At 69.0% G+C, this 25148-nt stretch overlaps 9 protein-coding genes and 1 non-coding gene across 10 annotated transcripts; 4 read left to right on the top strand and 6 right to left on the bottom strand.

Moving 5' to 3' along the window:
* Nucleotides 1-284: 284 nt before the first annotated feature.
* On the bottom strand, nt 285-2266 carry RHOBADRAFT_52730 (uncharacterized protein; the record flags this gene model as incomplete). The annotated part of the gene is made up of 4 exons (XM_018416482.1): nt 285-369; nt 689-799; nt 1060-1777; nt 1953-2266. 2 exons carry the CDS (start codon nt 2264-2266, stop codon nt 1069-1071), a joined length of 1023 nt encoding a protein of 340 aa, XP_018271744.1. The 3' UTR covers nt 285-369; nt 689-799; nt 1060-1068.
* Nucleotides 2267-4678: 2412 nt separating this feature from the next.
* Nucleotides 4679-5630, top strand: RHOBADRAFT_3265 (uncharacterized protein; the record flags this gene model as incomplete). The annotated part of the gene is made up of 5 exons (XM_018413047.1): nt 4679-4819; nt 4895-4946; nt 5068-5132; nt 5227-5323; nt 5437-5630. Coding segments are annotated over 5 exons (549 nt in total), but the record flags the coding sequence as incomplete, so codon positions are not given.
* A 552-nt stretch (nt 5631-6182) lies between these two features.
* On the bottom strand, nt 6183-7217 carry RHOBADRAFT_13598 (uncharacterized protein; the record flags this gene model as incomplete). Its single annotated transcript, XM_018412147.1, has 4 exons — nt 6183-6488; nt 6559-6754; nt 6889-7063; nt 7139-7217. The coding sequence occupies 4 exons, from the start codon at nt 7215-7217 to the stop codon at nt 6183-6185; spliced, it is 756 nt and encodes a 251-aa protein (XP_018271742.1).
* Nucleotides 7218-7814: 597 nt separating this feature from the next.
* On the top strand, nt 7815-10545 carry RHOBADRAFT_52727 (uncharacterized protein; the record flags this gene model as incomplete). Its single annotated transcript, XM_018416481.1, has 9 exons — nt 7815-8060; nt 8131-8199; nt 8274-8375; nt 8453-8548; nt 8637-8886; nt 8982-9102; nt 9265-9416; nt 9532-9846; nt 10017-10545. The coding sequence occupies 9 exons, from the start codon at nt 7815-7817 to the stop codon at nt 10514-10516; spliced, it is 1851 nt and encodes a 616-aa protein (XP_018271741.1). The 3' UTR covers nt 10517-10545.
* Nucleotides 10546-10596: 51 nt separating this feature from the next.
* RHOBADRAFT_52726 (uncharacterized protein) lies at nt 10597-12597 on the bottom strand (the record flags this gene model as incomplete). Its single annotated transcript, XM_018416480.1, has 3 exons — nt 10597-11665; nt 11747-12336; nt 12411-12597. 3 exons carry the CDS (start codon nt 12595-12597, stop codon nt 10652-10654), a joined length of 1791 nt encoding a protein of 596 aa, XP_018271740.1. The 3' UTR covers nt 10597-10651.
* Nucleotides 12598-12738: 141 nt separating this feature from the next.
* RHOBADRAFT_52725 (uncharacterized protein) lies at nt 12739-13770 on the top strand (the record flags this gene model as incomplete). The annotated part of the gene is made up of 5 exons (XM_018416479.1): nt 12739-12964; nt 13044-13202; nt 13294-13389; nt 13475-13510; nt 13590-13770. The coding sequence occupies 5 exons, from the start codon at nt 12739-12741 to the stop codon at nt 13664-13666; spliced, it is 594 nt and encodes a 197-aa protein (XP_018271739.1). The 3' UTR covers nt 13667-13770.
* A 186-nt stretch (nt 13771-13956) lies between these two features.
* Nucleotides 13957-14778, bottom strand: RHOBADRAFT_43113 (uncharacterized protein; the record flags this gene model as incomplete). The annotated part of the gene is made up of 1 exon (XM_018414177.1): nt 13957-14778. One exon carries the CDS (start codon nt 14776-14778, stop codon nt 13957-13959), a length of 822 nt encoding a protein of 273 aa, XP_018271738.1.
* A 608-nt stretch (nt 14779-15386) lies between these two features.
* Nucleotides 15387-17257, top strand: RHOBADRAFT_43112 (uncharacterized protein; the record flags this gene model as incomplete). Its single annotated transcript, XM_018414176.1, has 5 exons — nt 15387-15434; nt 15505-15537; nt 15631-15678; nt 15750-16714; nt 16957-17257. The coding sequence occupies 5 exons, from the start codon at nt 15387-15389 to the stop codon at nt 17255-17257; spliced, it is 1395 nt and encodes a 464-aa protein (XP_018271737.1).
* Nucleotides 17258-17391: 134 nt separating this feature from the next.
* RHOBADRAFT_52723 (carbohydrate-binding module family 21 protein) lies at nt 17392-21076 on the bottom strand (the record flags this gene model as incomplete). The annotated part of the gene is made up of 3 exons (XM_018416478.1): nt 17392-19167; nt 19249-19262; nt 19363-21076. 3 exons carry the CDS (start codon nt 21074-21076, stop codon nt 17776-17778), a joined length of 3120 nt encoding a protein of 1039 aa, XP_018271736.1. The 3' UTR covers nt 17392-17775.
* Nucleotides 21077-24459: 3383 nt separating this feature from the next.
* Nucleotides 24460-24560, bottom strand: RHOBADRAFT_t37. Its single transcript has one exon. It is a non-coding gene; the product is annotated as a tRNA-Pro (tRNA).
* Nucleotides 24561-25148: the final 588 nt, after the last annotated feature.

Below are 25148 nucleotides of genomic sequence, written 5' to 3'. Positions count from 1 at the left end.
ACGCTCGGGCTGCGGATGCGACCGTCCCACGATTACGACGGCGGCAGCCCCCAGCGACATCGTCGTCCTGCGAGGTCGATCGAGCAGGTGGAGCAGACGAAAAGGGAGAGCGAGCCGGCGCGGGAGAGGGCGCGGACGAAGCGAGGAAAGAGCAGGCGGCCTTGGCGCTCGTCCCACGACTCACCCTCTCGCAAGCGCGAGGCCAGCACCGGCGCACTCGCTCGTGATCGGGACGGCTCTCGACTCTCGGGACGAGGGACGCGAGAGAGCGAGAGAGAGCCAGGCTGGTCCGAGGCGAGGGACGCGGAACGGCATTGCACTCGAATGGACGAACAGACGCTCGAGAACGACGGCGACGCCCGAGACAAGCTGCGCACGACGGCAAGGAGGCAAAGCAGAGTCAGTACTGGGCTCCAAAGGCTCGGCGAGGTGCTCGGCGTCGTCGCGACGTCCTCCTCGAGAAGGAGGGTCAGAAAAAAAGGCAAATCGGTTTGTCCACTCGGCTGCCCGTCCTTGAGAAACCTCGAAAGGAGGGCAGCATTTCGGTACAGGTCTGAGATGTAGTTCATCACGTTGGAGACGTCGACGACGACGAGGCCGGGTGGGGCCGGTCGACGACGACGACGACGAGAGGGACGACGACGACGCGAGGGGGAGAGGAAGAGGAAGAGAGGAAGGCGGGGCTCACCGAGCGTAGCAGAGGCGCCGTAGCTGTTGCCGTCAACGGCGCCCTCGTCGGTGTCCTGCCCACCGAGTTGGTCGAGGTCCGAGCCACGCGGCGACGAACGAGGTCGCGCAGCTGTACGACGGGGTCTAGAAAGGTCAGTGACGCTGTTTCGATGTCGGCCTTGGGGTGCATCGCGCGGCGGTCACGTCCTCGGGAACGTCCTCGGAAAGGGAGGACGCGAGAGGGGCGAGTTGGGCAGGATCAGGGGGTTGAAGTAGTGTCCTCATGCGCAAAATTCAACGAATTTCGATTTGGAGACAATAAATATTGGCATCGTGTCCATGCCAGGGGTAGGAGGGAGGTAGAGAGGGCCGAGGGAAAGAGAGACGGACCTCGGGAGGCTAGGCGACCGGTGGACGCGCCGTCGGCGCAAAGTGCGCGCCGCCCTTGTTGCCGAGCATCGACTCGAACGTCGCCTTGACCGACGTGATCTTGGTGGCGCCAGGCGGGGGCGTGGCGGTCGGCGGCGGCGACGAGGACGAGTCCCGACGAGGTGCGGTCGGCGGCGACGAGACGGTGACGGCTGGCCGCAGGAGCGTTGGCGAGTCGGGGCCGCCTCGGGTGAAATTGCTGGACGAGGGAGGGATGGGTGCTGGGGCGAGGACGACGTGGGTCGAGGGTGCGCGAGGTTGGCGGCCCGAGTCCGAGTCGGCCATGACCTCGTCGTCGCCTTCTTGCCCGACGTCGTCGCCCTCGAGCTCGTCGTCGTCGCTGTCGCCGCCGCCTTGGACGCTCAAGAACCGGAGCGCCTTTGACAGCTCGTCGGCCCACCGCCCGTCGTCGCCGCCGCCGGCCTTCTTGAGCTCGTCAAAGTCGACCTCGTCGTCGGACGCGTCGCCGTCGTGGAACGTGCGGCGGTTGGGCGCGTCCTCCTCGATCTGCTCCCAGCCGACTGGCGGTGAGCCCGGGGGCGAGATGAGGAAGTTTTTTCCCGAGGCGGGCACCTCAAGGAGGGACGAGGCGGGAGGAGGGTGGCCGGCCGTGCGCGGGAGGTAGGCGAGGCGGTCGAGGGGGAAAGTGGGTCCGAAGTAGACGCGCAGTGGTTGCGGGCTACATGGCGGTGGAAAAAGTGGGCGGTCGAAGGTAAAGTTGTCGAGGCGGGAGTGAGGAGAAGGAGGGAGAGGAGGGGGCGGCCGAGGCGGAGGTGACGAGGAGGGGCAACGGCAGTCAGCGCACGCTCGCTCGCTCTGTCGCAGGCGAGAGAAGAAGAGAGAGGCCAACGCACTGCTCGACCGTACGCTCGTGCTCGTCCTCCCACACAAAGCCGTCCATCTCGCCCTTTGCCCGCGCCGCCTCGTCCTCGGTCGCGTACACGGCGACGACGCGCCCAAAGCTGACGAGCGGGGTCCACGCATGGAGGGTGCCGTACGCCGACGCAAAGTGGGCGTGCAAAAGGTGCAGCAGAGGGTCGAGGACGCGCGAGGGCGGGAGGCACAGGATGAGCGAGTTGGTCGGGGCCGGCGGTGGGCCTCGCGCTCGTCGCCGGCGCGTCGCCTGCGCCTGTGGTCGCGCGTCCGTGGTCGAGTGAAGCTGCGCCATGGCCCTGGGCGAGCGTGCACAGCGAGGCGAGGCGTGTGGTCGAAGCTGGACCCGCGTGACGAGCGATCGAGGACGAGAGCGAGAAGTGGCCCGACACCATCGCCTCGAACGCTTGGTTTGCTCAGCTACAGAGACGTGCGAGCCTCTCAGAGCGAGAATGACCCGACTGCAGCTGTACATTGAGAGAGACGAGGCGCTGCCGGCTCTCCACCTGCGAGACCGCGACGGTCCTCACTGAATCTGTGCGCCTCGTTCTCCTCCGCTCACTCGCACGAGAGCACCCAGTGCACGCTGCACCGCCACCAGTCTACCTCTCGGCCCACGATCCAGCCGACCAGCGCCGCCGCACACTCGCCCGGGCGAGCCCACAGTCCTCGTCGCCCTCGAGTCGAGATGGTCCCGGTTGCGGCGTCAGAGGACCTCGCAGGAGCCTCGGCCGCGCCTCGACTTGGACCAGTCGACCCGCAAGACGCCGACTGCAACGCCTGCGCGTCGGCCTGCCCCGCCTGCACCCCTCCACCAGAAGCCGCCTTCCCGTGCTGTCCGCTTCCAGCGTTCCCTTCCCCTCTGTCGTCGTTCGCCCAGTTCCCGCCCGTCGCGTCGACCTCGACCGCGCTCCTACCGCCCGACTGTGCCGCCTGCGCGCCCGCCTCGACTAAGTCGCACCTCGCATGGTGCTGCGACGACGCCGACTGCCTCGCCGACCCGGCCTCGTCGTCGTCTTCGTCCGGCGGCGACAGCGGCGCGCGTGCAGGCGCGCCGCCGACGAGCACAAGCACGAGTGCTGCGACGCCGCACGAGGGGTCGGGCTCGGACGACGGCGAGGGCGTCCCGTGGGACCAGATGATGCTCCTCGACAACTGCGCCGCGTGCGCGACCGGCCAAGCCCCGCCCTCGACCTCGACCTCGCACGCGCAGACAGCATCGAGCTTCGCGCTCGACCCGTGCTGCGGTCTCCCGAGCCTGCCGTCCTGGGCGACCACAGCCGCGTCGTGCGACGAGCCTGGGTGCGCGCCCGGCCTGCCGCCGCCGCCGCCCGACGACTGCCCGACATGCGTCGGCGGCGGCCTCGGCCTCATCACGAACGACGGGCAGGCGGTGCACGCGCAGCCGCAGCCGACGATGGCGCTGCACGGCGAGTTGCCCGGCGGCTCGAGCGCGGCGGGGACGAGCGGGACGGCGGCGGACCAGACGTCGGCTGCGCAGGCGGCGACGGCGGCGGCGGCGGCGGCGGCGGCGCAGATGGATGATGAAGGGCACGACGGTCTTGAGGGCCTGCTGCGCGGTCTCGACGAGAAGACGATCCAGGACATCGTGCGTCGAGCGGTTCTCTCCTTTCTCGTCGTCGCGCCGAGTTGACTTACCTTTCCTGGTCGACAGATCAACTGCTGCTGCTGCGACTCGAACCTGCACGACCAAGGCCCCGGCTTCGACCCGTCTGCGCACGCCGAGCACCATGGCCTGCCGCAGCACATCCACTGCGCCGACGCCCACCACCTCGACAGCGGGCACGGGCCCGCACCGCCGCCTGTCCCTTTCTCGACTCACTCGCACACGTCGCTCCACCTGCCGCCACCGCCACCAACGCTCCAGCAGCAGCAGCAGCATCCGCTCGACCCGTCCCTCCTCTTCCACTACGCGCACCTCCTGCCCCAGCTCTCGACCCACCTCGGCGCCCTTCCCTGCCCTCCTACGCCGTACCAGCACCCGCCGTCGACGTCCTACCCTCACGCCTCGCCGCACCCGACCTCTTCCGCCCCATATTTCTCGGCCCCGTCGACACCGGCGCCCACCGGGCTCGGCGGCGCGCCCGCGCTCGTGTGCGAGTGGCGCGACTGCCCCGCCGGCGGGAACCCGTTCGAGTCGCACGAGGCGCTCGTCGCGCACGTGCTCGCGTCGCACCTGCTCGCCCCGGCGCCCGTACCGGCGCCGCCGTCCGCGTCGTCGAGCGCGCAGGCGCAGCTCTTCGCCCTCGTCGCGAGCATGTACGGCGGCGCAGCGTCGAGCCGCCTGCCGCAGGCGCACGCTCATGGGCACCCGCACCCGCATGCGCACCCTCGAGCGCACGCGCACCCTCCCCGACACGCCCACGCCCACCACCACGGCCACTCGCACGCCCACGCGCACGTCCACCCGCACCACCACCCTTACGGCGCCGCACATGCCGCAGCTGTCGGCGCTGCGACGGGCAAGCGCACCCGCACGTCGACGCAGGCGAGCACGGCGAGCGCACGCACCCCTCCTCCTCCTCCCGCCGCCTTTCCTCCCTCGTCATCCGCCGCCTTTGCCCTCCATCCGGGCTCGAACGCCGCGACACCGCCCTCGCCTTCCTCGTCGTCGGCTGCACTCGCCGGCTTCGGCCTTGACCTGGACCTCGGCGCAGTCGCGGCGCCGGCGCCGCCGAGCGAGCTCCACGCGTGCAACTGGCGCGGGTGCGCCCTCAGCTTTGCGACGACGGGCGAGCTCATGGAGCACCTGAGCACGGCGCACGTCGGGAGCGGGCGCGCGCGGTACACGTGCGAGTGGGCCGGGTGCGAGAGGTCGACGGCGTGCGTGAGCGGCGAGGGCGACGGCGAGGGGCTCGGCGACGAGGAGTGGGAGAGGAGGCGGGACGCGAGGGAGGACAAGGGTGTGTTCAGGCAGCGGCAGAAGGTGATGCGGCACCTGCAGATGCACACCGGTGCGTCCTGTGCCCTTTCCTTTCTCTCGAGCCGTCGAGCCCGACGAGCGCCATCAGGGCTCGCGGCGGCCTCGTCGTCCGTGCCGATAAGGCCACTGACACTCTGCGTTATCGTCAACAGGTGATCGGCCATACGCGTGCGAGCTGTGCGGCAAGACGTTCTCCGAGTCGCTCACGCTCACCCAGGTGCGCTTCTCCTCTGTCTCCCTCCTCCTCGGCGCCGGCCTCGTCACGCCGCATCTCGTTGAGCCTGCAACTGACTCGCTCTCATGTCGTGCAGCACATGCGCGTCCATACGCAGGAGCGGCCCTTTGTCTGCGACGAGCCGGGCTGCGGCAAGGCGTTCGCGCTCGCGTCGGCGCTCACGATCCACAAGCGTGCGTCCCGCTCTCTCTTTCCTCTCCTGCGTATCTTCCGACGACCTCAGCACCGATCCTGACGATGCGCATCTCTCGTTCCTCCCGTCCCCTCGCCGCGTCGACGCCCGCAGGTACCCACACCGGCTCTCGCCCGTTCGCGTGCCCTCACCCGGGCTGCACCGCCTCGTTCTCCGAGTCGTCCAACCTGTCGAAGCACGTGCGCACGCACGGCTCGGAGCGCAGGTACGTGTGCGCCGAGCCTGGGTGCGGCAAGGCGTTTGGGAGGAGCGACCAGCTCAAGCGGCATGGGCGCGTGCACGAGCGGCGGACGAGGAGCGGGGCGGGAGGAGGGTCGAGGGGCGTCAGTGGGAGTGTCGGGTCGGACGAGGACGACGCGTAGATGGGCCGGGCGGGCGGTGGAACGACTTTTTTGAGATCTCTGACTGCGACGAGGAGAGAGACGCCGAGCGAGAGCGAATCTAGCCGAGCTGCAGCTCTCTAGGACGCCTCTCTGCGTGAAAGGGAGCCAAAAGAGAAGAACGAGAAGTGTTTACAACGTGGACTCGCGCGAGCTAGTGACGAGGCCGCGCTCGCCGACCCGAGCGCCGCTCCGCCTCGCCCTCGACGGCCGCCGCTCTGATTAATCCGCCCGCTCGCGCCTCGCTGCCGCTCCACCTTTTCTATACCTCCCGCACGTCCGTCCCTGCTCCTTGCTCCTGCTGGCCCCAAGCGCGTGGACGCTCGAGCCCCTTGGCCGCTCCTCCTCCTCCTCCCTCCTCGCGCACTTGCATCGCGCCGACGACGCACCTCGCCGCCGTGACCGAGCCACCTCGACGTCACTCGGCGTCACGCCCTCGCGCACGCTCGACGCAGGCGCTCAGGCCTTCTTCTGCCTCGTGGCAAAGCGCTCCTCCTGGTCGCTGCGCGCGAGGAGCTTTGCGGCCTTGACAAACTGGACGCCGTTGATGATCTGCTTGCCGGCGCAGATCGGGGCGCACACGATGGCGACGAGGTGGGGCCACGAGACGCGCAGGAGGGCCTTGAGGACGGGCTTCGGGAGGCGCACGAGGTAGGGCGAGAAGGACGACGGCAACGACGACAGGAGCGGGACCGAGTACGAGTTGAGGACGTAGAGGGCGACAAAGAAGAGCTCGTTGGCGGCGCAGAAGATGAACAGGGTTGTCTGTGAGCGCGAACGAGGGCCGGTCAGTCGTGGGGCGAGGAGAGCGAGGGGAGGCGAGAGGGGGACGGACAGAGTTGTTGTAGTAGGACCACAGGATCCAGCTCTGCTCCTTGGTCACCTTCTTGTGGCTCGTGCTGCCGCTCGCGACCGAGGCGTACATGTGGATGTAGTGCGACGAAAAGTCGAGCGAGATGAGGAACATGAAGATGAGGGCGAGGCGAGGGTACGCCGACGCGAGGAAGCACAGGAGGCACGACAGCATGCACCTGTGGGCGTCGATGAGTGTCAGCTACGGGTCGAGCGCTGGCACAACCTGCAGGCCGCGCTCGGGTGAAGGAGCGCGGGGTGCAGGAGACGGTGCAGCCGTCGCCGCCGAGAGGAAGTGAGCGGTCGGACGCACCGGTCGGTCACCATGTCCAAGATGGCGCCAAACTTGCTCGTCTGGCCGAGGGCGCGTGCGGCGACGCCGTCGACGGCGTCGAGGAGGGCCGAGACGCAGTAGGCAAAGGTGCAGAATTTGGGGTGCGTCGGCATGTAGGTGAGGGCGAGGGCGCCGAGGATGACGCGCGTGTAGCCTGCGGGGGGTCGGGGAAGTGGTCAGTCTGAAGGAACGGCGGTCGAGAGGGGCCGAGAGAGAGAGGGAGACGGACCGATGAGGTTGGGGACGAAGAGGAAGATGTTCTCGTCGGTGCGGCCCCGAGGGGCGGGCGACGGGCTGCGGGCGGCCATTGTCGAGGGCGGTGCTTCGAGTCGGGTGCCTGCAAGACGGGGAGCGCGTCAGTCGAGGGCTGAGGAGGACGAGGCCGAGTGCGGGCAAGGCGCCACGAGACGAGCCTGTGGCGCTACAGGCGTGCAGGCGAGGTCCACGGCGAGGTTGACGTGCAGGGTGACAGTCGGCAAGGTGGTGTAGGAGGGAGGGAGGGCGACTTACTCGGGGTCGGCGATGAGAGGTGGAGCCGGGCAGGTGAGGGTTGAGCTGCGACGAGGGAGTGAGTGAGCGTGGCGATGGCACGAGGGAGAGAGAGAGGGCGCACCAGTTCAAGAGACGCGCTGTCTGCGAGCGCAGGCGTGGACCCGGGAACGAAGCCGAGGAGGGGGAGGACGAGGCGAGGGGGAGATGGGAACGGCGACGGCGAGTGGTGGGCGACGACTGGCGGGTGTTCCGAGTCGAGTAAGGCTCACACGAGCTGGTGCACGCTACACTGGCGCACTCGGGGGCGGTGTGGACGAGGGAGACGCCCTCCTCCTCCTCCTCGCGACCTTGATCTCCAACCTCGCCGCCTCACTCGCCCGAGCTGCCTGTGACGCGCCGTGAGCACGCTCGCAATGGCTGCAGTCGACTCGCGAGCACCCGCAACCCTCGCCCCGACAGCTCCCTCCCTCGCCCCTCTCCCCTCCGCCTGGCTCCCCTCGCACCTCGACGAGCCGCCGCAACCCCCTCCAGCAGACACCCGCGAGGAGCAGCTCGCACAGCTCGCAGCCCAAGAGAAACTCGGTCACGACGGCAAGCGCCAACGCGTACGCGCTCGCCGCACCGTCGACCCCTACGGCGGCATCGAGCGCTGGAAGATCGTGCGTCCAGCTCTCTCCTCCTCGACCCGGTCCACGGTAGGTGACACACTGACACCGACCCACCCTGCAGTACAAGAGCGTCCGCTCGTCCCACAACCAGGAGCTCTTCATCCGCAACCAGCCCTCGTGCCTCGTCGACGTCCGTCCTCCCTCTCCCACCCTCTCGCAGGCTCGCATGCCGGGACAGCTACTGACGCTCGCCCACACCCACAGCTGCTACCGCCTGAAGCGTACCAGAACTTCTCGACCTCGTTCTGCTCTCGGTACGCCCATACGTCGACCAACAAGCTCCGCTGCCCGGTCAACGTCGTCACGGTCCGTCCCTCCTCTCGTCCTCTGGCCCGTGCCCTGTGCGCCGAGGTGAACGACGACTGACTCTCAACGTCCTGCAGTTTACGCCAGATGCGCGCCGCATCTTGACGGGCTCGACCTCGGGCGAGTTCACGCTCTGGAACGGGCTCACGTTCAACTTCGAGACGATCCTGCAGGTCCGTCCCCTCTTTCTCTCGCCCGAGCAGCTCGATCTCTCCGTACATCGCAGAGCGCATGAACTCACGCCCTCTTTCCCGCTCGCAGGCGCACGACTCGGCCGTGCGCGCCCTCTCGTGGTCGCACTCGGGCCAGTGGCTCCTGAGCGCCGACAACGCCGGCGTCATCAAATACTTCCAGCAGAACATGAACAACCTGCAGGTGTTCCAGGGCCACAACGAGGCGATCCGCGACGCGACGTGGGCGCCCAATGACGAGCGCTTCGCGACCGGCGCCGACGACGGCGTCATCAAGGTGTGGAACTTTGAGCGCATGAAGGAGGAGAGGGTCCTCACCGGTGCGTCTCGCCTCCCTCTCTCTCTCTTGATCTCTCTCGACGAGGCTCCTCGCGAGAGCGCGCGCTCACGGTCGTCGCCCTCCCACCCTCGACAGGTCACGGCTGGGACGTCAAGTGCGTCAAGTGGCACCCGACCAAGGGCCTGCTCGCGTCCGGGTCCAAGGACAACCTCACCAAGTTCTGGGACCCGAGGACGGGCAACGTCCTGTCGACCCTGTGCGTGTCTCGCTCCTCCTTTTCTCCCTCTTCCCTCCTCCTCCTCGGCCCACTTCCCCTCATGCCCTCGCCCTCACTCTACCTCCGCGCCACACCTCGTCTCTCTCACACGATCTGACACTCTCCCCTCGTCCTCGCCTGCGCCCGCACTCTCGCTCGCAGCCACGGCCACAAGAACACGATCCAGGCCCTCGCGTGGTCGCCCAACGGCCACATGGTCGCGACTGCCTCGCGCGACCAGCTCGTCAAGGTGTTCGACATTCGCGCCATGAAGGAGTTTGTCACGCTGCGCGGGCACAAGAAGGAGGTCTGCTGTGCGTCGGCCGCTCGCACCCCTTCTCTCCCTCGCCCTGCTCTCGTCCTTGGCGAGCGCGGGGAGGACAGAGTTTCTCTGCGTCCTACGGTACTGACGCTCTCTGTCGCACGCAGCCGTCGCCTGGCACCCCCATCACGACGACGTCCTCGTCTCGGGCGGGTCCGAGGGCTCGATCCTGCACTGGTCGCTCCCCGACGCGCACCCGAAGGAGACGCTCGAGTTTGCGCACGACTCGAACGTGTGGTCGCTCGCGTACCACCCTCTCGGGCACCTGCTCGTCAGCGCGAGCAACGACCACACGACGCGGTTCTGGAGCCGGGGCAGGCCGGGCACGAGGAGCAAGGGCGACCGGTTCCACTTGGGGCGCGAGAGGGCCATGGAGGTCGAGATGCAGATGGGCGGGCCGCCACTCGGGTCCAGGAACGACGGTGCGTCCCTCTCGCTCTCTCTTTCCCTCTCTCTCCCTCTCGCTCTCTCTCCTCGTACTGACTTGCGCTCGCCCCTCCTCCCTCCCACCCTCGACCATCCTCCTCCTCCTCCTTCTCGCCCGTCTTCGACCCTTGGCCTCGTCCCCATCGCCTCGCCCTATCGCTCGCAGACGACGACCGCCCTTCCCTGCCCGGCTTCCAGCACCAGCAGCGCAACGGCGGCAGCAGCGGCCCGAGCGGCTTTGCCGGCAGCGTGCCGGGCTTCACGAGCCGGCCGCCGCCGCCGCCGCCCGGGATGGGCATGGGCGGCCCGGGAGGAGGAGCAGGAGGAGCAGGAGGAGGGCCGATGCCGGGCATGGGCTCGGGCCGGCCGCCGTTGCCGCCGCCGGGCATGGGCATGGGCATGGGCGGCGGTGGACCGGGAGGACCGGGAGGAGGACCAGCAGGAGGAGCGATCCCGGGCTTTGGGCGCGGCCCGCCGATGCCGCCGATGGGGCAGGGTCCGCCGCCGGGCATGGGGCAGCGCGCGCCGCTCCCGCCGGGCTTTGGGCCGCCGAACGACTTTGGACGAGGCGGACCGGGCGGAGGAGGAGGGCCGCCGAGGGGTTACGGGAACGGTGGCGGCGGCGGTGGAGGAGGGTACGGCGGAGGAGGCGGCGGGAGGTACTGAGTCGTGCAAGGGCCTGTGCGACGACGCTCTCCTCTCCTCGACTGTCGAGAGACCATGCTCTGCGCAGACCGTCAAAGAGAGAGATGGTAGAACTTCTCGCAATGCAGCATGTCTCGCTCGAGTTGAGAAAGTCGCTCAGGCGATGAGGACCGGCGCGCCCTCCTCGTCGACCCAGACGAGCCTCCTGCCTCTCAGGAACCTGTCGTCGTCGTCGTCTTCCTCGTCGCTGTCGTCCTCGGCCGTGCCCTCTTGCGGCCCAGCATCGTCCTCCTCCCCTCCCTCGCCCGCTCGGACCCCTCCCTCGCTCCTCGCCGCCGCCGTCCTCCGCCGCGCGGCGCGCACGAGCGCGCTCACGCTCACCTGCGCGAGCAAGCCCCGGAGCGCGAGCGCGAGGTGCGCCGGGCACGCGATGCGCAGCAGGGCCGGCCAGGCGCTCGGGCCCCCGTCTGCTGCTCCTGCTCCTCCTCGGCCGGCTCGCGCTCGTCCCGCCGCTCCCTCTCCTCGCCCGCCGCCGCCTCGTCCCCCTCCATCTCCCGGTCCCTCAACCTCGTCAGGCGGCCACCACGCGTCGCACCTGACGACGCCCCACGCGCCGCCCGCCGCGCCGAGCTGCGCGACACAGTCCCACACGGCGCGCACGCGCGCGTCGGTCCACTCGAGGCGGCGGTGCCCGTGAGCGTCACGGCTGCTCGTAGTACTCGTCGCGCTCGTGGACGAGGTCGACGACGAGCGGCGTCGGCGATGAGGTGGGCGGGCGAAAAAGGCGGGGACGGCGGGTGCCGTCGTCGCGGCGGCGTTGGCGGCGGACGAGGACGATGTGGACGAGGGAGAGGACGAGGCGACGAAGCTCGGGAGCGGGCCCGAGAGCGGGAGGAGCCATGCGCCGCGCCGGCCGGGCGCGAGGGCGGCAAGCGTCGCGGGCGAGTCGAGCGGGAGGGACGAGGTCGAGTGTGCGCCTCCATGCGTCTGGGTCTGGGTCTGCGACGTCAAGGTCGAGGCTGAGGTGGTGGCGGTGCGCGAGAGGGGTACGGCGATGGGCGCAGACGTCCACAGCGGGTCGACGAACGAGTGGAGGACGCGTGCGGGGTGCTGCCGCGCCGGGTTGGGCGCCTCGCCTGGGCGTGGTGGACGTGCGGGTTGCGCGTAGGGCTGCGCGATGAAGTCCAAGAAGTATCAGTCTGCTGCGCACGAGAGAGCGCAGAAGGGCGAAGGGAGGAACCGTCGACGCACGTAGGGGATGCAGCGCTGGATCGCCTCTCGAGCGAGGTCCGGGCGCTCTGGCTCCTCCTCCTCCCGCTCCTCCTTTTCCTCGCGCTCGGCCGGCTCGACGAAGACGGGCCGCATCGGCGGCGTCGGCGGCACGAGCTCCCTCGCCCTGCTCGAGCCCGCGCTCGGACCCGCATCGCCGCCCGCACTGCCCGCCCCGCCCAAGCCGAAGCTCGCCCGCCTCGCAGCCGCCTTGGCCTCGCTGCTCCTCGGGCTCTCGACGCGGACACGCTTGCGCTCGCGACCCGGTGCCGCCCCTCCTCCAGGTGCGGTCGACGGGGCGTCGCTCCATGCGCCGGCGACGCGAGGGTGCTTCTTGAGGATGCCCTGCGTCGGTGCGGGTTGAGGCGAGGAGGCGCGGCGCTTGTTGGACCGGGCGGGTGCTGGCGCTGGCGGAGGAGGAGGAGGCGAGGACGAGGGCGAGCCGGTCCAGTGCGAGAAGGCGGGGAGCTGGCGCGGCGAGATCGGCGTCGTGGCGGGCCGAGGGTGGGCCGAGCGGAGGATACGAGGCGCAGCTTCTGGAGGTGGGGCGGACGAGTACGACTTGGTGCCGGCTGTTGCGGGGAGGGAGGTGAGCGAGTTGGCGGCCAGGACGGGGAGGAGGAAGGGAGGGAAAGCAAGGACGGACCGAGGGGTTCGAGGGGCGGGTCGAGCCTGCACGCTGGTGCCGAGTGCGCGGTGGCAGGCGAGTCCCACAGCGAGCGCACAAGGCGCTGAGCGCGGTGGGTTCGCTGAGCGATGAGGGCCGGGTCGAGGTGGAGCGAGGGCGGCACCGGGTGGAAGGTGTGCACGGTGAGGGTGCAGTGGTCGGTCATGGTGGTGGCTCAGCTCGTCAGGGCGCCGTCTGCTGCCATGGCTCGTGAGAGCCGTAATCACCTCGGCCGCGAGGCGATGAGGATGGCGAACAGCTCCCTCTCTCTCTCTACCGCTAGCCAAGCACTACCAGCTAGAGCATCATGTCGTCCACCGGTCCCGACAACGCCAACCCGACCATCCACGCCGCGTCCCACGCCCCGACTCGCCGCACTCGCCTCGCCGACCTCGACCTCCAAGACGACCTCGACCAGTGGCACCTCCTCCAGCAGCAGCTCGAACACGGTCACCACCTCTCGGGCGACACCGACACCGACCTCGCAGCCGTCAACGACCTCGAGGACTTGATCGACCAGGACGAGATCTTTGGTCCGTCGTCCCCCCCTCTTTCTGGTGGCGCTCCCTCTCGTGGCCCACACTGACCCACAAGCTACCCACGACGACGCAGACCTCATCCGCTCCATCTCGGACCCAGAGCACCCGCTCACGCTCGAGCAGCTCGCCGTCGTCTCGGCCCCCCAGATCACGGTCCGCAACGGCACCCGCCCCTCGGTCCTCGTCGAGTTTACGCCCACCATCCCGCACTGCTCCATGGCCACCCTCATCGGTGAGTCGAGCCTGTCCACGCCTTGTTCGGACCTGAGCCTTCTCGAGCGAGCGAGAGGACGGCGAGCTGACATTGTCGACGGGCCCGACAGGCCTCTCGCTGCGCGTGCGCCTCCTCCGCAGCTTGCCCGAGCGCTTCAAGGTCGACATCAAGGTCAAGGAGGGCACCCATCAGAGCGAGAACGCCGGTGCGTCACGGCCTGCGCTTCCCTCTCGCTCTCCTCGTCGCCTCGAGCGCCGCACTGACCCTCGTCTCTTCGTCGACGCTCGCAGTCAACAAGCAGCTCAACGACAAGGAGCGCGTTGCAGGTACGTCCATGCTCACTCTCTCTGCTTCTCCTCGGCTTGAAGAGCGCGTGCTCAACCGCCTTCTCTCGCTCGCCCGCAGCCGCGCTCGAGAACAACCACCTTCTGTCGGTCGTGCAGCAGTGCCTCTCGACGGCCGACCAGCGTGTTACGGCGTGAGGATGGGCTCCCTTCTTTCCCCTGGACAGCCTCCCTCGTCCACCTCGCACTCTGTCTCTCCCTCCCTCGCACCCTGTAACGCTGCCGTACTTGTTGTCGCCGTCACACTCGCTCTTTCTCGTTCGAGGGCTTGCGTCACACTCGCTCGCGGTACAGAGACGTAGAGGAGAGAGAAGGAGAAAAGAGAGTGCACCACCGAGGCCGTCTACAGCTGCCCACTTCGCACCCGCACCTGCACACCTCGTCCTCGCTCGCTCGCTCGCACACGCTCGCCCACCATCGAGAGACCCTCACACCTCGTGCGGCTTGACGCCGGCCCTCCTGCACTCCCACCTCCAGCGCCACCGCCTCGCCTCGGCGCGCACGGCGGGCCACAGGAGCGCGCCCTGCATGCGCCACAGCTGCGTGTTGTACCGCGCATAGTCGGCGCGCGTGTGCTCGAGGTACGCGGCGTAAAAGGACGCGAGCGCGACGTCGGACGCGCCGCCGGCGACGGGCGACAGGGCGGCGCTCGGGCCGGGCGGGTACGCCTCTGCCGCGCCGGGCTCGCCTGCTGCGCCAACCTCGTGCGACGAGGCGTGCTGTTGCTGCTGTTGCTGCCGGCTGAGGAAGGCGTCGCGCTGGCGGAGAAACTCGGCGTTGTGGCGGGCCCAAAAAGCCTGGTTGAAGGCGTCGAGGCGGTACCGCGCGAGGCGCCACGCGAGGTCGGCCGTCGCGAGCTCGTGTTGGACGTCGCGCAGGCGCGCGAGCTTCTTGGCGCGCGCGGACGAGGTCGACGAGGACGACGAGGAAGGGGACGCGGTCGGGAACTCGGAGAGCGAGTACGGGTGGGCGGCGCGTGACGAGGACGGGGTCGACGAGGACGAGGGCGAGGCGACGGCGTGGAGCGAGGGGAACAAGGGGGCGTAGTAGACCGGGCGCAGGTTGGACAGCGGGCACGGCGGGCCGATGAGGTCGCGCGAGGGCGGGACGAGGGTTGTTGCCGAGGAGGACGAGGCCGAGGGGCGGACGCGGCGCCTGGGCGTTGTGCGGGCAGCTGTGGCGCCTGCTGCTGCTGTTGCGGACTGGGTCGATGATGCGACGGCCTGGGCGAGGGGACGTGCGGGGTTCATGGCGGCGAGGGTTGCTGGGAGGAGGAAGGCGAGGATCAGTGGGCGAGTTCTGGGTACGAGCCGCCGTGGCCGGCTCGGGAGGAGAGCAGGTGGGCGAGAGATGGTCGACGCACCCGTGCTTGAGGGTCTGGTGTGGTGAGGGCGACGTGGGTCGAGTTGAGAGATGGGGCGAGCAGAGATGAAGACGAGGGCGAGGTCGGGCGGGTGAGGGAACGAGGGGCCCGAGGTGCGGGAGGGCTGTGGTGGCGAAGAGCAGGCTGCTGAGCGAGTCTGTGGTGCGCTGCACTCGACTTTGAGCGAGGATGAGTCGGTCGACGAGCTCCTGTCGCCCAAGGTCAGGCTCTCTCTCGTCCACCGGCTCACACTGGAGCAACGAGCTGCTCAGTACCACCATCCTGCTTGCTCGTACACCCACACCCAGCTACCGACCCGCCCTGCGCAGCCCGAGCCTCGCCTCGCTCGTCCTCTGAGCTGCTCCCCACCTCGCGCCATCCTCCGGCCCGTCCGGCTTCTCTCTCCCACTGGCGCTCGCCTCGTTCAGCCTCGCAAGGGCTCCCACCAGCCTCACTAGGCTCCCGTCCACCTCGGCCACCCGCTTCAACCGCACCATGGCCTCGGCTCCACCACCGCTCCCCGACCTCGACCCGCTCGACAAGGTGCGCCCTCTCTCTCCGCCCAGTCTACCTTCTCAAGCCCACACTGACCTTCTCTACGATCGCACGACAGTTGTCGCCCTACCTCACCCGCATCCTCGGCCAGGTCAGTCGGCGCGACACCTTCTCGGCCAACGAGGCGCTCGTTCCTCGTTAGCGAGCCCGCCCGCTGACCTACCTTTTCGTGGATCGGCGACAGAATCCGGGCAAGTTCACTCTCCAGGGCACCAACTCGTACCTCGTCCACGTGCGTCCTCCTCTCTCCCTCGAACCCACTCAGCCTCGCCCTCGACTCAACCCTGTCTTGCCCTCGCACAGCACCCACGCTCGCCCTCGCTCCTCCTCGTCGACACGACCGGCCCCTCGTCCTCGTCCCCTCTCGCCCCCTCGGCCCTCACCACCTACACGGCGCACCTCGCCTCGGCCCTCGCGCAGCACCCGACCCAGCCCGCCCGCGTGACCGACGTCGTCCTCACCCACTGGCACGGCGACCACGTGCGCGCCCTCGCCCACACGCTCGAGGCCCTCGCACGCGCACGCGAGGGCGGCGCACCGCCGAGGGTGTGGAAGGTGCCCTGCGCGGCGGCGGGCGACGACGCCAAGGGCGTGTGGGCGTCCGAGCGCGGCAAGGACGCCGAGATTGAGCAAGAGCTCGAGCGCGCCGTGCGCGAGGGGTGGGTCGAGCCGGCGCAGGGTGTGGCGCGCGAGGGCGAGGACGAGGGCGACGGCACGGGCGTCAGAGATGGAGCGACGAGGGCGGTCAGGCCGCTCGTCGACGGGCAGCGGTTCGCGCTCGGCGGGGCAGAGCGCTCGGGCAGCACGGGCGCCGACGACGGCGACGACGGGCCCGTTCAGCTCGAGGTCGTGCACACGCCGGGCCACACGAGCGACTCGGTGTGCCTCGTCCTGCGGCGCTCGGACCCCTCCTCCTCGACCGCCGCCTCTCGCGCCTCGGCACCACCGCCGCTCGCGCTCCTCACGGCCGACACGATCCTCGGGCACGGCTCGTCCGTGTTCGGGTCCCTGTCGGCCTACATGTCGTCCCTCGCCGCCATCTCGGCGCTCCTTCCCTCTCCCTCCCCCTCTTCCTCCTCCTCTCCCGGCGCCGACGAGCCCAGCTCGGCCCACAAGGTCCCGCTCTATCCCGGTCACGGCGCACCGTGCGACGACGCGGCGAGCAAGGTGGCCGAGTACCGGCACCACCGCGAGGAGCGCGAGAAGCAGGTCGTCGACGCGCTCAGGGAGAGGGCCAAGGAGGACGACGAGGCGATCTCGGCGGGAGAGTGCGTCCCCTCTTCTCTCTCTCTCCTCTATTCTCTCTTCGAGTCCCTCTCGGCTTTGCTCGAGGACGGGAGACCTCGTCCGACCGTCACCGAGCGCGCACTGACCCTCCTTTCCTTTTCTTTCCCCTCTCCTCCTCCTCTCGTTCCGCCTTCCCCTTCTTCCTTCTTCCTCCTTCTTCCTCCGATATCGTCACCCTCCCCTGCCCTCCTCCCACCCCGACCGCGCTCGTCCCCCTTCTCAGCCTCACCTCGCTCATCTACCCTCCCTCGCTCCCGCCCGCGCTCCGCCCAGCAGCGACCCACTCGCTCCTGCAGCACCTCGGCAAGCTGCACGAAGAAGGGCGCGTCGAGCGCGTGCCTGTTGCCGGCCGCGACGAGGTCGGCGAGGGCGAGGGCGAGGGAGGGCCGGCGAGGAAGGCGCCCGTGGGATGGTTTGACGGGTGGCGCTCGGCTGGCGAGCGAGGCGAGGAGGCGAGGGTGGGCCGGGCAGACGAGGGGTCGGGTGCAGGTCAGGGCGGCGAGGAGGCGGCCGGAAGGTTGTAGCTGGCGCCCGACGAGCGTCCCCCGAGTCCGTGCCTGGCAACGAGACCGCTCGGTCCTCTTCCTTTTCGAGCCTCTCGTTCTCGTTCGACTTGCGAGCCGGCTCACTCTCTCGATCTCTGCTTAAGAAGACCACGAAAGGGCACACAGGTCATCGTTGCCACGGCAAGTCGTCGCGAGGACAGAAAGGGGAGCTACTCTGAGCGTGCGGGGAGGGAGGGGGAGAAGCGAGGCGAGGGTAGTAGGGAGGAGAGGGAGGGCGAGCTGCATGATACAGAGGGCGAGGAAGAGAGGAGGGGGAGCGCGCGAATACGAGGGGGACTGATGCACGGGACGAGGAGGAGGGAGAGAGACGAAGGGCGACTGGCGGTGGACGAGACCAACTCAAGAGGGGGCACTGCAGAAAGAGGAGGTGACACAGAGACAGGGAGGGTAAAGAACAAAAGGCAGACGGAGGATATATGGGCAAGAAGGAGAAAGGACGAGAGGGAGGGGGAGGTGGTGTGACGAGCTTGACGCGCTCACGAGACGAGCGCAGGCGCCGGCCCGGCACTCGGCTCCACGCCGGCGAGTGGCGACAGCCTCTGCGGCGTCGACGAGTTCGAGTCGATGACCGAGCCCGTCTGCGACGTGGGCGACCCACCGCCGCCGCCGAGGACGGGCGAGTGCGGGGTCGTCGACGACGACGACGACGTCGACGAGTGGAGCGGCGACGCGGCGCTAAAGTTGAAGAAACCGGCCTGCGACGCTGGCGACGTGAAGCCGTTGCCGTTGCCGCCGTGCGCGCCCGTCGCGCCGCTGACGGGCGCCGACGCCGAGTTGCCGCCGCCGGCCGCGCCGAGGTGGAACCGGTAGCGGTCGAGGAAGTTGCTGAACTCGAGCGCGTTGCTCGGGCGCGTCATCGAGGCGCCCTTGGTCCCGGCGACGCCCGTCGACGCCGTCGCGACGGCCGAGCCGGGCGGGAAGCTCGGGCTGTCGGGCCCGACGCTCGTCGCGTCGCTCTCGGGGCTGCTCAGGACGCTGCTCGCGTTCGACGACTCGCTGTCGCCGCGGCGGCCGTGCCCGTGGCGGACCGTCGAGAAAGACGTGAGCGACGACGAGCTCGAGATGGTCGAGCTCGTCGAGTCGGTCGCCGGGCTCCACGGGTGCGCCACCTCGTCGCAGTCGCTCGTCTCGGCGCTCGTGCTGCGCTCGGACGGCGGCGGGCTGCGCAGCTTGCGGCCGACGGCGCCGTTGCCGACGCCGTTGCCGACCTGGGGCAGCGGCGACGACGAGCGGGGCGGCGAGCCTGCCGGCGATTGGCCCGACGGCGGCGACGGCGCCGGCGACGAGAAGGGCGAGTTGCGCCCGCGACCCTCGCGGAAGGCGGGCGGGACGAGGGGCGAGAACGACGCCGCGCGAGGCGACGTGACGCTCAGGCCGTGCGCCGACGGCGACGTCGCGCCGTACTGGCCCGGGTGCGAGCTGTAGCGCGTGTGCGCCGACGTGAAGTTGCCGTAGGTCGTCGAGTCCTGGAGCGGGAGGTACGGCAGGCCGCCGACGTTGCCGCCGGGAGGAGCAGGCGCCGCCGTGGGCCCGCCGCCGTAGAAGTAGCCGGCGGGCGGTTGCAGCGGGCTGTGCGGGCGAGGCGGTGCCGAGGGAAGGGTCGGCGAGAAGTAGGCCTTGCTCTTGAGGGCGCTCGTGCTCGACGCGCCAAAGTCGGGAGGAAGGGCGGCCCGAGGGTCCTCGAGGGGCGAGCCGGGCACGCGGTGCGAGTTGATCGGCGCCGACAGCGACGGGTCGAACACGGTGCCCGGCTGACCGCCGACGAGCTGCATGTGCGGCTGCTGAGAGGGCGAGAAGTTGGGCAGAGGGGGAGCGCGAGAGCGCTGCGGCGAGGTCGAGACCGGGTCGAAGAACGGCTTGGCGGTCGCCTGCGGCAGAGAGGCGGGATAAACAGTCAGTGCCCGTCGAGACAGAGACAAGGAACAGAGAGAGAGAAAGGAGAGACGCACAGGGTCCTTAGAGGCTATTTAAGTTGCTGATTTATATTAATTTTATTGTTCAAACATGAGAGCTTAGTACGTGAAACATGAGAGCTTAGTACGCGCCCGCCTGCGCCGCCGCACCGCCCGGCGTGAACATCTTGAGCGAGTTGCCGAAGTCGTAGCGCCCGCTCAGGCTTGCCGCCGGCCCCTCGCCGCGACCGCTGACGTGCGTTTCCGAGTAGCTCCTCGACTCGGGCCCGAACCCGAGGCGGAGCGTCCTGCCCGCCGGGAGGCCGAGCGTGTTGTGCGTCGCGCTCGAGAAGGACGACGACGCCGTCGACGCCGAGTGCGAGTCGCCCGTCGCGCCGCCGGCCGTCTCGTCGTCGTCGAACGCGTCGTCGCGCACGAGGCGGTCGAGCTCGCGCCGCAGGTCGGCCATGCGGTCGGCGGCCTGGCCCGCGTTGGTGACGCTCCACGCCGTCTTGCGCTGCGCCGCCGCCGCCGCCGCCGCTCCCGCCCGAGCTGCTGCCGCCGCCGTCGGCGCGAGCGGGACGCGCTTGAACTCGACGCGGTAGTTCTGGCCGTCGTTGTTGTCCCACGTCTCGCGCCCGCCGGCCGTGTAGCGGATGGCGAGGTACATGACCTTGTGGTCGATGTTGGCGAGGAGGTCCTGGAGGCGGATCGTGAAGACGAACCGGTCGGCCTGGCCGCCGGGCAACGACTCGTGGTGCTCGCCCGACACCTCGCTGACCGTCTGCCACGTGTCGAGCGTGAACCGGACGGCGACCCACTTCTCGAACGCGAGGTTGCGAACGCGCACGATGCCGCGGATCGCCTTGCCGTCGGGCGTCAAGGTGAGCGACTCGACGTAGGCGTCGCGGTCGGTGCGCGAGTGGGTCGGGAAGTTGGGCAGGACGAGCTTGAGGGTGCCGGCTTGAGCGCGCGCCATGGCCGGGAACGGGAACGACTCGGGCTCGTCCTCGGTCTCGGTCTCGATCGGGCTGCCCGTCCTCGACACGGCCGCCGGACGCTGCTGCGCGAGGAAGTGCTTGACGTGCTCGAGCTGCGTGTCGAAGTGGACGTATTTTGGGCACAGCGGCGTCGCCGGCGCCGAGCGCGGCTTGGAGAAGTCCCGCCTCGACGTGTCGGCCTTGAGCGACGGGCGCACGAGCTCGCCGCTCTTCTTGCGGACCATGAGCGCCGGCTTGGCGACCATCATGTCGTCGGTGAGCGTCGGCGACGGCAGGGACGACGACGAGGCCGAGGCGGACGCCGAGTGGCCGAACGGGAACGCGTTGTCGAACACGCCGCTGCGAGGCGCCGTCGCTCGCGGCGTCTCCTGCCCTGCGGCGGTCGGCGTCGTCGCGCCGGGCGAGCCCGACCGCGGCGAGCCTGCGCGCGCGTTGTCCGACGACTCGTCCTGCGACGATGGCCCCGCCATGCTCGCCGGCCGGTCGGCCGCCGCGCTCGCGGCCGGCGTGAGGGCCGTGAGGCGCATGCGGCGCTGCTGCCGCGGGAGCGTGTTGAACGTCGGCCCGCCGGGCGAGGTCGAGCCGTCGCTGCGGCCGTTGGGCGCCGAGGCCGGCGCCGAGCTCATCCACGAGTGAGCGCGCCGGCCGGCGCCCTTGTCGTCAGGGGTCGCCGGCTGGACGAAGATGTAGTTGCTCGTGCTCGCGATCGGGTCGGACGAGTGCGAGCGGTGGTGATGCCGTGCGGGCCGCTTGAGCTCGGCGCGAGGAGCGGCGGCGGCGGCCACGGCGGGGGAGGGGGTGTGGTGGAAGTGGTGCGGCGCGTGGGCGAAAGACATGGTCGCGACTGGCGACGACGACGACGACGGTGGGCCGACGTAGGGCATGTCGAGAAAGACGCAGGAAGCCTGCGAGCGAGAGGGACAGGATGCGCAGCACCTCGTCAGGCTCGCGTGCGCGCACGAGGAGAGAGGGAGAGGCAGGACGCACCTGGCTCGAGTAGACGCTGACCGTGACTGACGCTAGACCTGGTACAGGGCGAGCTGCGAGATCGTGCTGATAGTCGGCGTGCGGAGTGGGCGGTGCTGAGTCTGCATGCACGCAGGCGGCGGACAAGGGGGAGAGGGCAAAGGCGAGGTCAGCTCTCGCGGGCTCGAGGCGAGGGTACAAGTGCTGGCGACGAGGCGGCAAAAGCGTTGCCGAGGCAGCTGCGCGCCTGACCGAGGCGGCCTCGCGGCGGATAGCTGGGCCGCCAACGCCGAGTCGCCAGAGGCCATCGAGCTCGAACGGCGACGACGACCCGCTCGCGCTCGCTAGCGCTCCTCGTAGGCGTGTCGACCGCACACGAGAAAGTCGCCCCACGCGATCGCGCACGCGGGCCGAGGAGAGGGGAGCGAGGGACGCACCGAAGTTGGGCTCGGCCGCCGAGCTGGACGAGGTGCACTCGGGACAGGCGAGCGCGCAGGAGCTGGCGCGGGTGGCTGTGGCGACGCAGGTGATGGGTGCAGGGCGAGTGGTGGCGCGGGCGGTGCGGGGCGACGCAAAGGGTCAGCTCTGGCACGGCGGGAGGCAAGGGCTTGGGGGCGAGCGAGAGGCGAAGGGAGGGGGAGCGCGACGGCGATGGCCCACACCGAGGCGATACGAGGACGGGGGCGCACCTGCGTTTGCTGCACTGGGCGTGCTTTTAGTGGCTGCTGTCGTGCAGGCGGCCGGCGTCTGAAAACGCAGACGGCGAGGGCGGAGCGAAGAAGGGGGGGGAAACTGGAGGTTGACGGCGACACCGCGATCGAGCCGGGGCAGAGGAGCTCCTCGCTGTCGACTGTGGGCGTCCTCGGTGGGGGCCTTCAACGCGCACGTACAGCACTTCTGTACCGCGGCACTCGCGCAAGCTGTGTGGACGTCGACGGTGGCGGCGAGGAGCGCTGCGAGGAGGTCGGTGCGCGGCGTGCGGAAGGTCAGTCTCGTCCGGCGGCCCGCGGCGTCGCTCTGCTTTCTCCTGCTCGACGTTGAGGAGCTCACGAGCTGGTTCTGGCGCGTCGAGAGAGCTTGTCACCAACGTCTCGCGACCTCACGGCTCGACGAGCTCAGCTTTCCCTTGAACCCCTCCTCCACGCCCAACCGTAGCCCCGTCGATTCCCCGCGCCGGGAGGCAATTAGTTACCTCTCGAGCCTGGAGACGGCCGAGTCTCCCGCGAGCGGGATCACCAGCCCCCACCGCACCCTCGTCGTCGCTCCCGTACGCTGTCGCACGGCGCGACCTTCGCAACTCGAGCCGCTTGCTCTCGCTCGCGAGCGCGCGGCCACCTGCGATATCATCTCGCTTGCTCTCGCTGTCGAGCTCTGACTCTGCTTTGCGATCGAGCACGCGCGCGCCCGTTTCGCCAAGTTCGCCAGCTCGTCGCCCTTGCGACGGCTCGTGCCTCGCGCGCGGGCCGCACTGAGGGCGATCTGCGACGACGGCTTCCGGCCCACGGTTCCGCGCCGGCGCCCACCCGACGCCAAGCTGATGGAGCCCGCGATGCCGCAGCTGCCGCCTGGCCCGCTCCTTCTGGCCTCGGCTCGACGCTGCCAAAGTCGAAAGTGGAGCTCTCGCGAGAGGTTGCGCTTTGGCCTCGACTTTCGCATCCCGCGAGAGCGCACCGATCTGCGCAAGACGAAGGGTCCGTGCAGACACCGCCTCGTCCTTGTTACGAGCTCACTTTGCAAATTGACTTTGTCCGGCCCGTCGGCCGCGAGGAAGGGAGGCGCAACCGGGGCGAGACACGCACGAGAAGTGCGCGCGAAGCTCTGTGACGAGAGCTGCCGTTTCATCGATTGTCGCGCGAGGTGCAGCTCGCAAGGATTCCTCTCGCGCTTCGAGCAAACTCGGCCGGCCACCGGGGAGAGCGCGGAGAGCAAGCTGGACTTGCTGCGGACCCCGCCGGCTGCGCAGGAAGGTGTTACGAAACGGGCTGGCGAGCGATCAGATCTGTGCCTTTCGATCCGACGTCGACCGCTTGGTCCGCTCACGGACAGTTGGCGGACTCGGCGGGCTGGCGGCGGGAACGGGCGAAGCGTGCACGGGCCACCACATTCCCGCAGAAAAACGCAGGTCTGCGGGTCATGGTGGGCTCGACAAGCCCTCTACGAGAGTCGCGGAACTCGAACGCGCCCGTGTCCTGCTCTGTCCTCGCCGTGCGCCGCTGGCGATGAGCCGGAGGCGGACTTCGGTCGTCGACCGGGTTGACCTTCTCAAGTTGGGCCGCCCGCTCGGCACCCTCTTTCGCTCACCACGCCTCTCTTTACCCCTCCTCGCGGTCTTCCTCTTTGAGTGTGCGCTCCCGGTGACAAGTCGAGGAAGCCGCAGCGCTGTTGAGAGGCCCATTCGACTCGCGATTTCGAACCAGACTGGCGTGGCCGCCAACTACGTTCGCCCGCCTCACGCACGCCGCCGACTCTTGACCGGTGCCGCAGGGTGCTCACTGGCTATTCCGACGTGTGGAGAACAGCGTGAGAGGGTCGTGACTTGCAGTGAGGCGGGAAGAGGCGCTGGAAGGTAACGTGGCGTCGCGTCGCTTTTGCGCCTGCTTCGGACTCCTGAGAGCGTCCCAGACCCTGATTCCCAGACGCTCGGCTGGACTGATGTGTATACGTCGCTTTGAGCAGCGACTCGAGCGGCGGGCGCAACATGAGGCCCTGCAGACGAGCTCCGACTCATCTCTCCGCGCTCTCGCACTTCGCGCCGGGTGCGAGGTCTCGCTTGGCCCGATTTTGCCGGCATACCTTCTCGGGTGACTTACGTGCTCTCGCTGATACTCAGCGCATGTGAACAAGAGGCGCAGCGGCCCGCTCGCGCGACGATTTCGAACTGGACCAGGAGCAGCGCCAACTACGTTCGCCCGCCTCACGCACGCTACCGCCTTCTGGCCGGTGCTGCGGCGCTCGCGAAGCCGAGCTCGGAGTCTTGCGAGGATATCAAGGCGCTGCGGCGGTCGGAATGGGCACATTCAGCAGCATCCACCTTGAGCCGCGCCTCGACTCACTCTTGACGGCGGCCACGAGCTTCGCGTATGCTTCTGTTCGTCCCGTCAGCCCGGGGACCAGTCGAAGGAGGCCCTCTCGTCTGCCTGCACAAGCGATCGCGCCATGAGGAGGCGAACGGGCGGTGAGCTGGTCGACCTTCTCAACTCGGACTGCCGGCTCGCCCAGATCTGCCCCGACGACAGGCTTGTGCGATGCGCGCAGGACGGTCCGGAATGGCGGCTACGAGTCGTGGGCCGGCAAAAAGAAAGGCCCAATCCCGGAATTGAACCGAGGACCACCTCAATGCTTGACTCGTAAACGAGCTGGCTCTCGCCCGAATGAGGTATCATGCGACTAGACCAATTAGGCTGATCTATAGGCTACGGGCAGTAAGCGCAATTTCAATCGTACGGTCCGGATCACTGTACTCTACTTGCAACGACTTTCGCAGATTCGATTAGTCCAAAACGCAAGTTAACTTGACGCCCCTCTCTCACGCCTGCAGTTGCCTACCTTAGGGGCACCAGCACCTCTCAACAGCAATCTCGAATGGCATTCGGTCTGCTGGGGCGAGCGGCGAGACAGGCCAAGCCGAAGCGAGTAAAGACCAGCTCGAGGAGCAAGTCGATGAGGAGAAGGAGCGTTGTAGCGTTGAGCACGCGTGCAGTGCGTGTCCGCGCTCTCGCTCACGCCGAGACAGCACTCGAAGAGACACGAAGGCGGCGTCGAGGAGGCGAGAAAGAGCTGCCACGAGCCGAATAGCGTCGAAGCCGCGTTTGAGAAGGTCGACCTCATCTCAGCGAAAGCGACGCCGGTGTCGACGCGATGCCCTCAACGCGCAGCAATCGCTCTCACAACGCGATAGAGAGAACGAGAATCGCAATGCAGGGACGAGGGGGATCTAGAGGACGACCGACTAGAGCAAAACGTTGCTCGACGAGGGGCCCGAGCGGCGCT

The sequence above is a fragment of the Rhodotorula graminis genome (genome assembly GCF_001329695.1).
Source record: "Rhodotorula graminis WP1 unplaced genomic scaffold RHOBAscaffold_5, whole genome shotgun sequence".
Classification (NCBI taxonomy): Eukaryota; Fungi; Basidiomycota; class Microbotryomycetes; order Sporidiobolales; family Sporidiobolaceae; genus Rhodotorula; species Rhodotorula graminis.
Note: the sequence above shows the minus strand (reverse complement) of the source record. Positions and strands in the feature narration are given on the sequence as shown.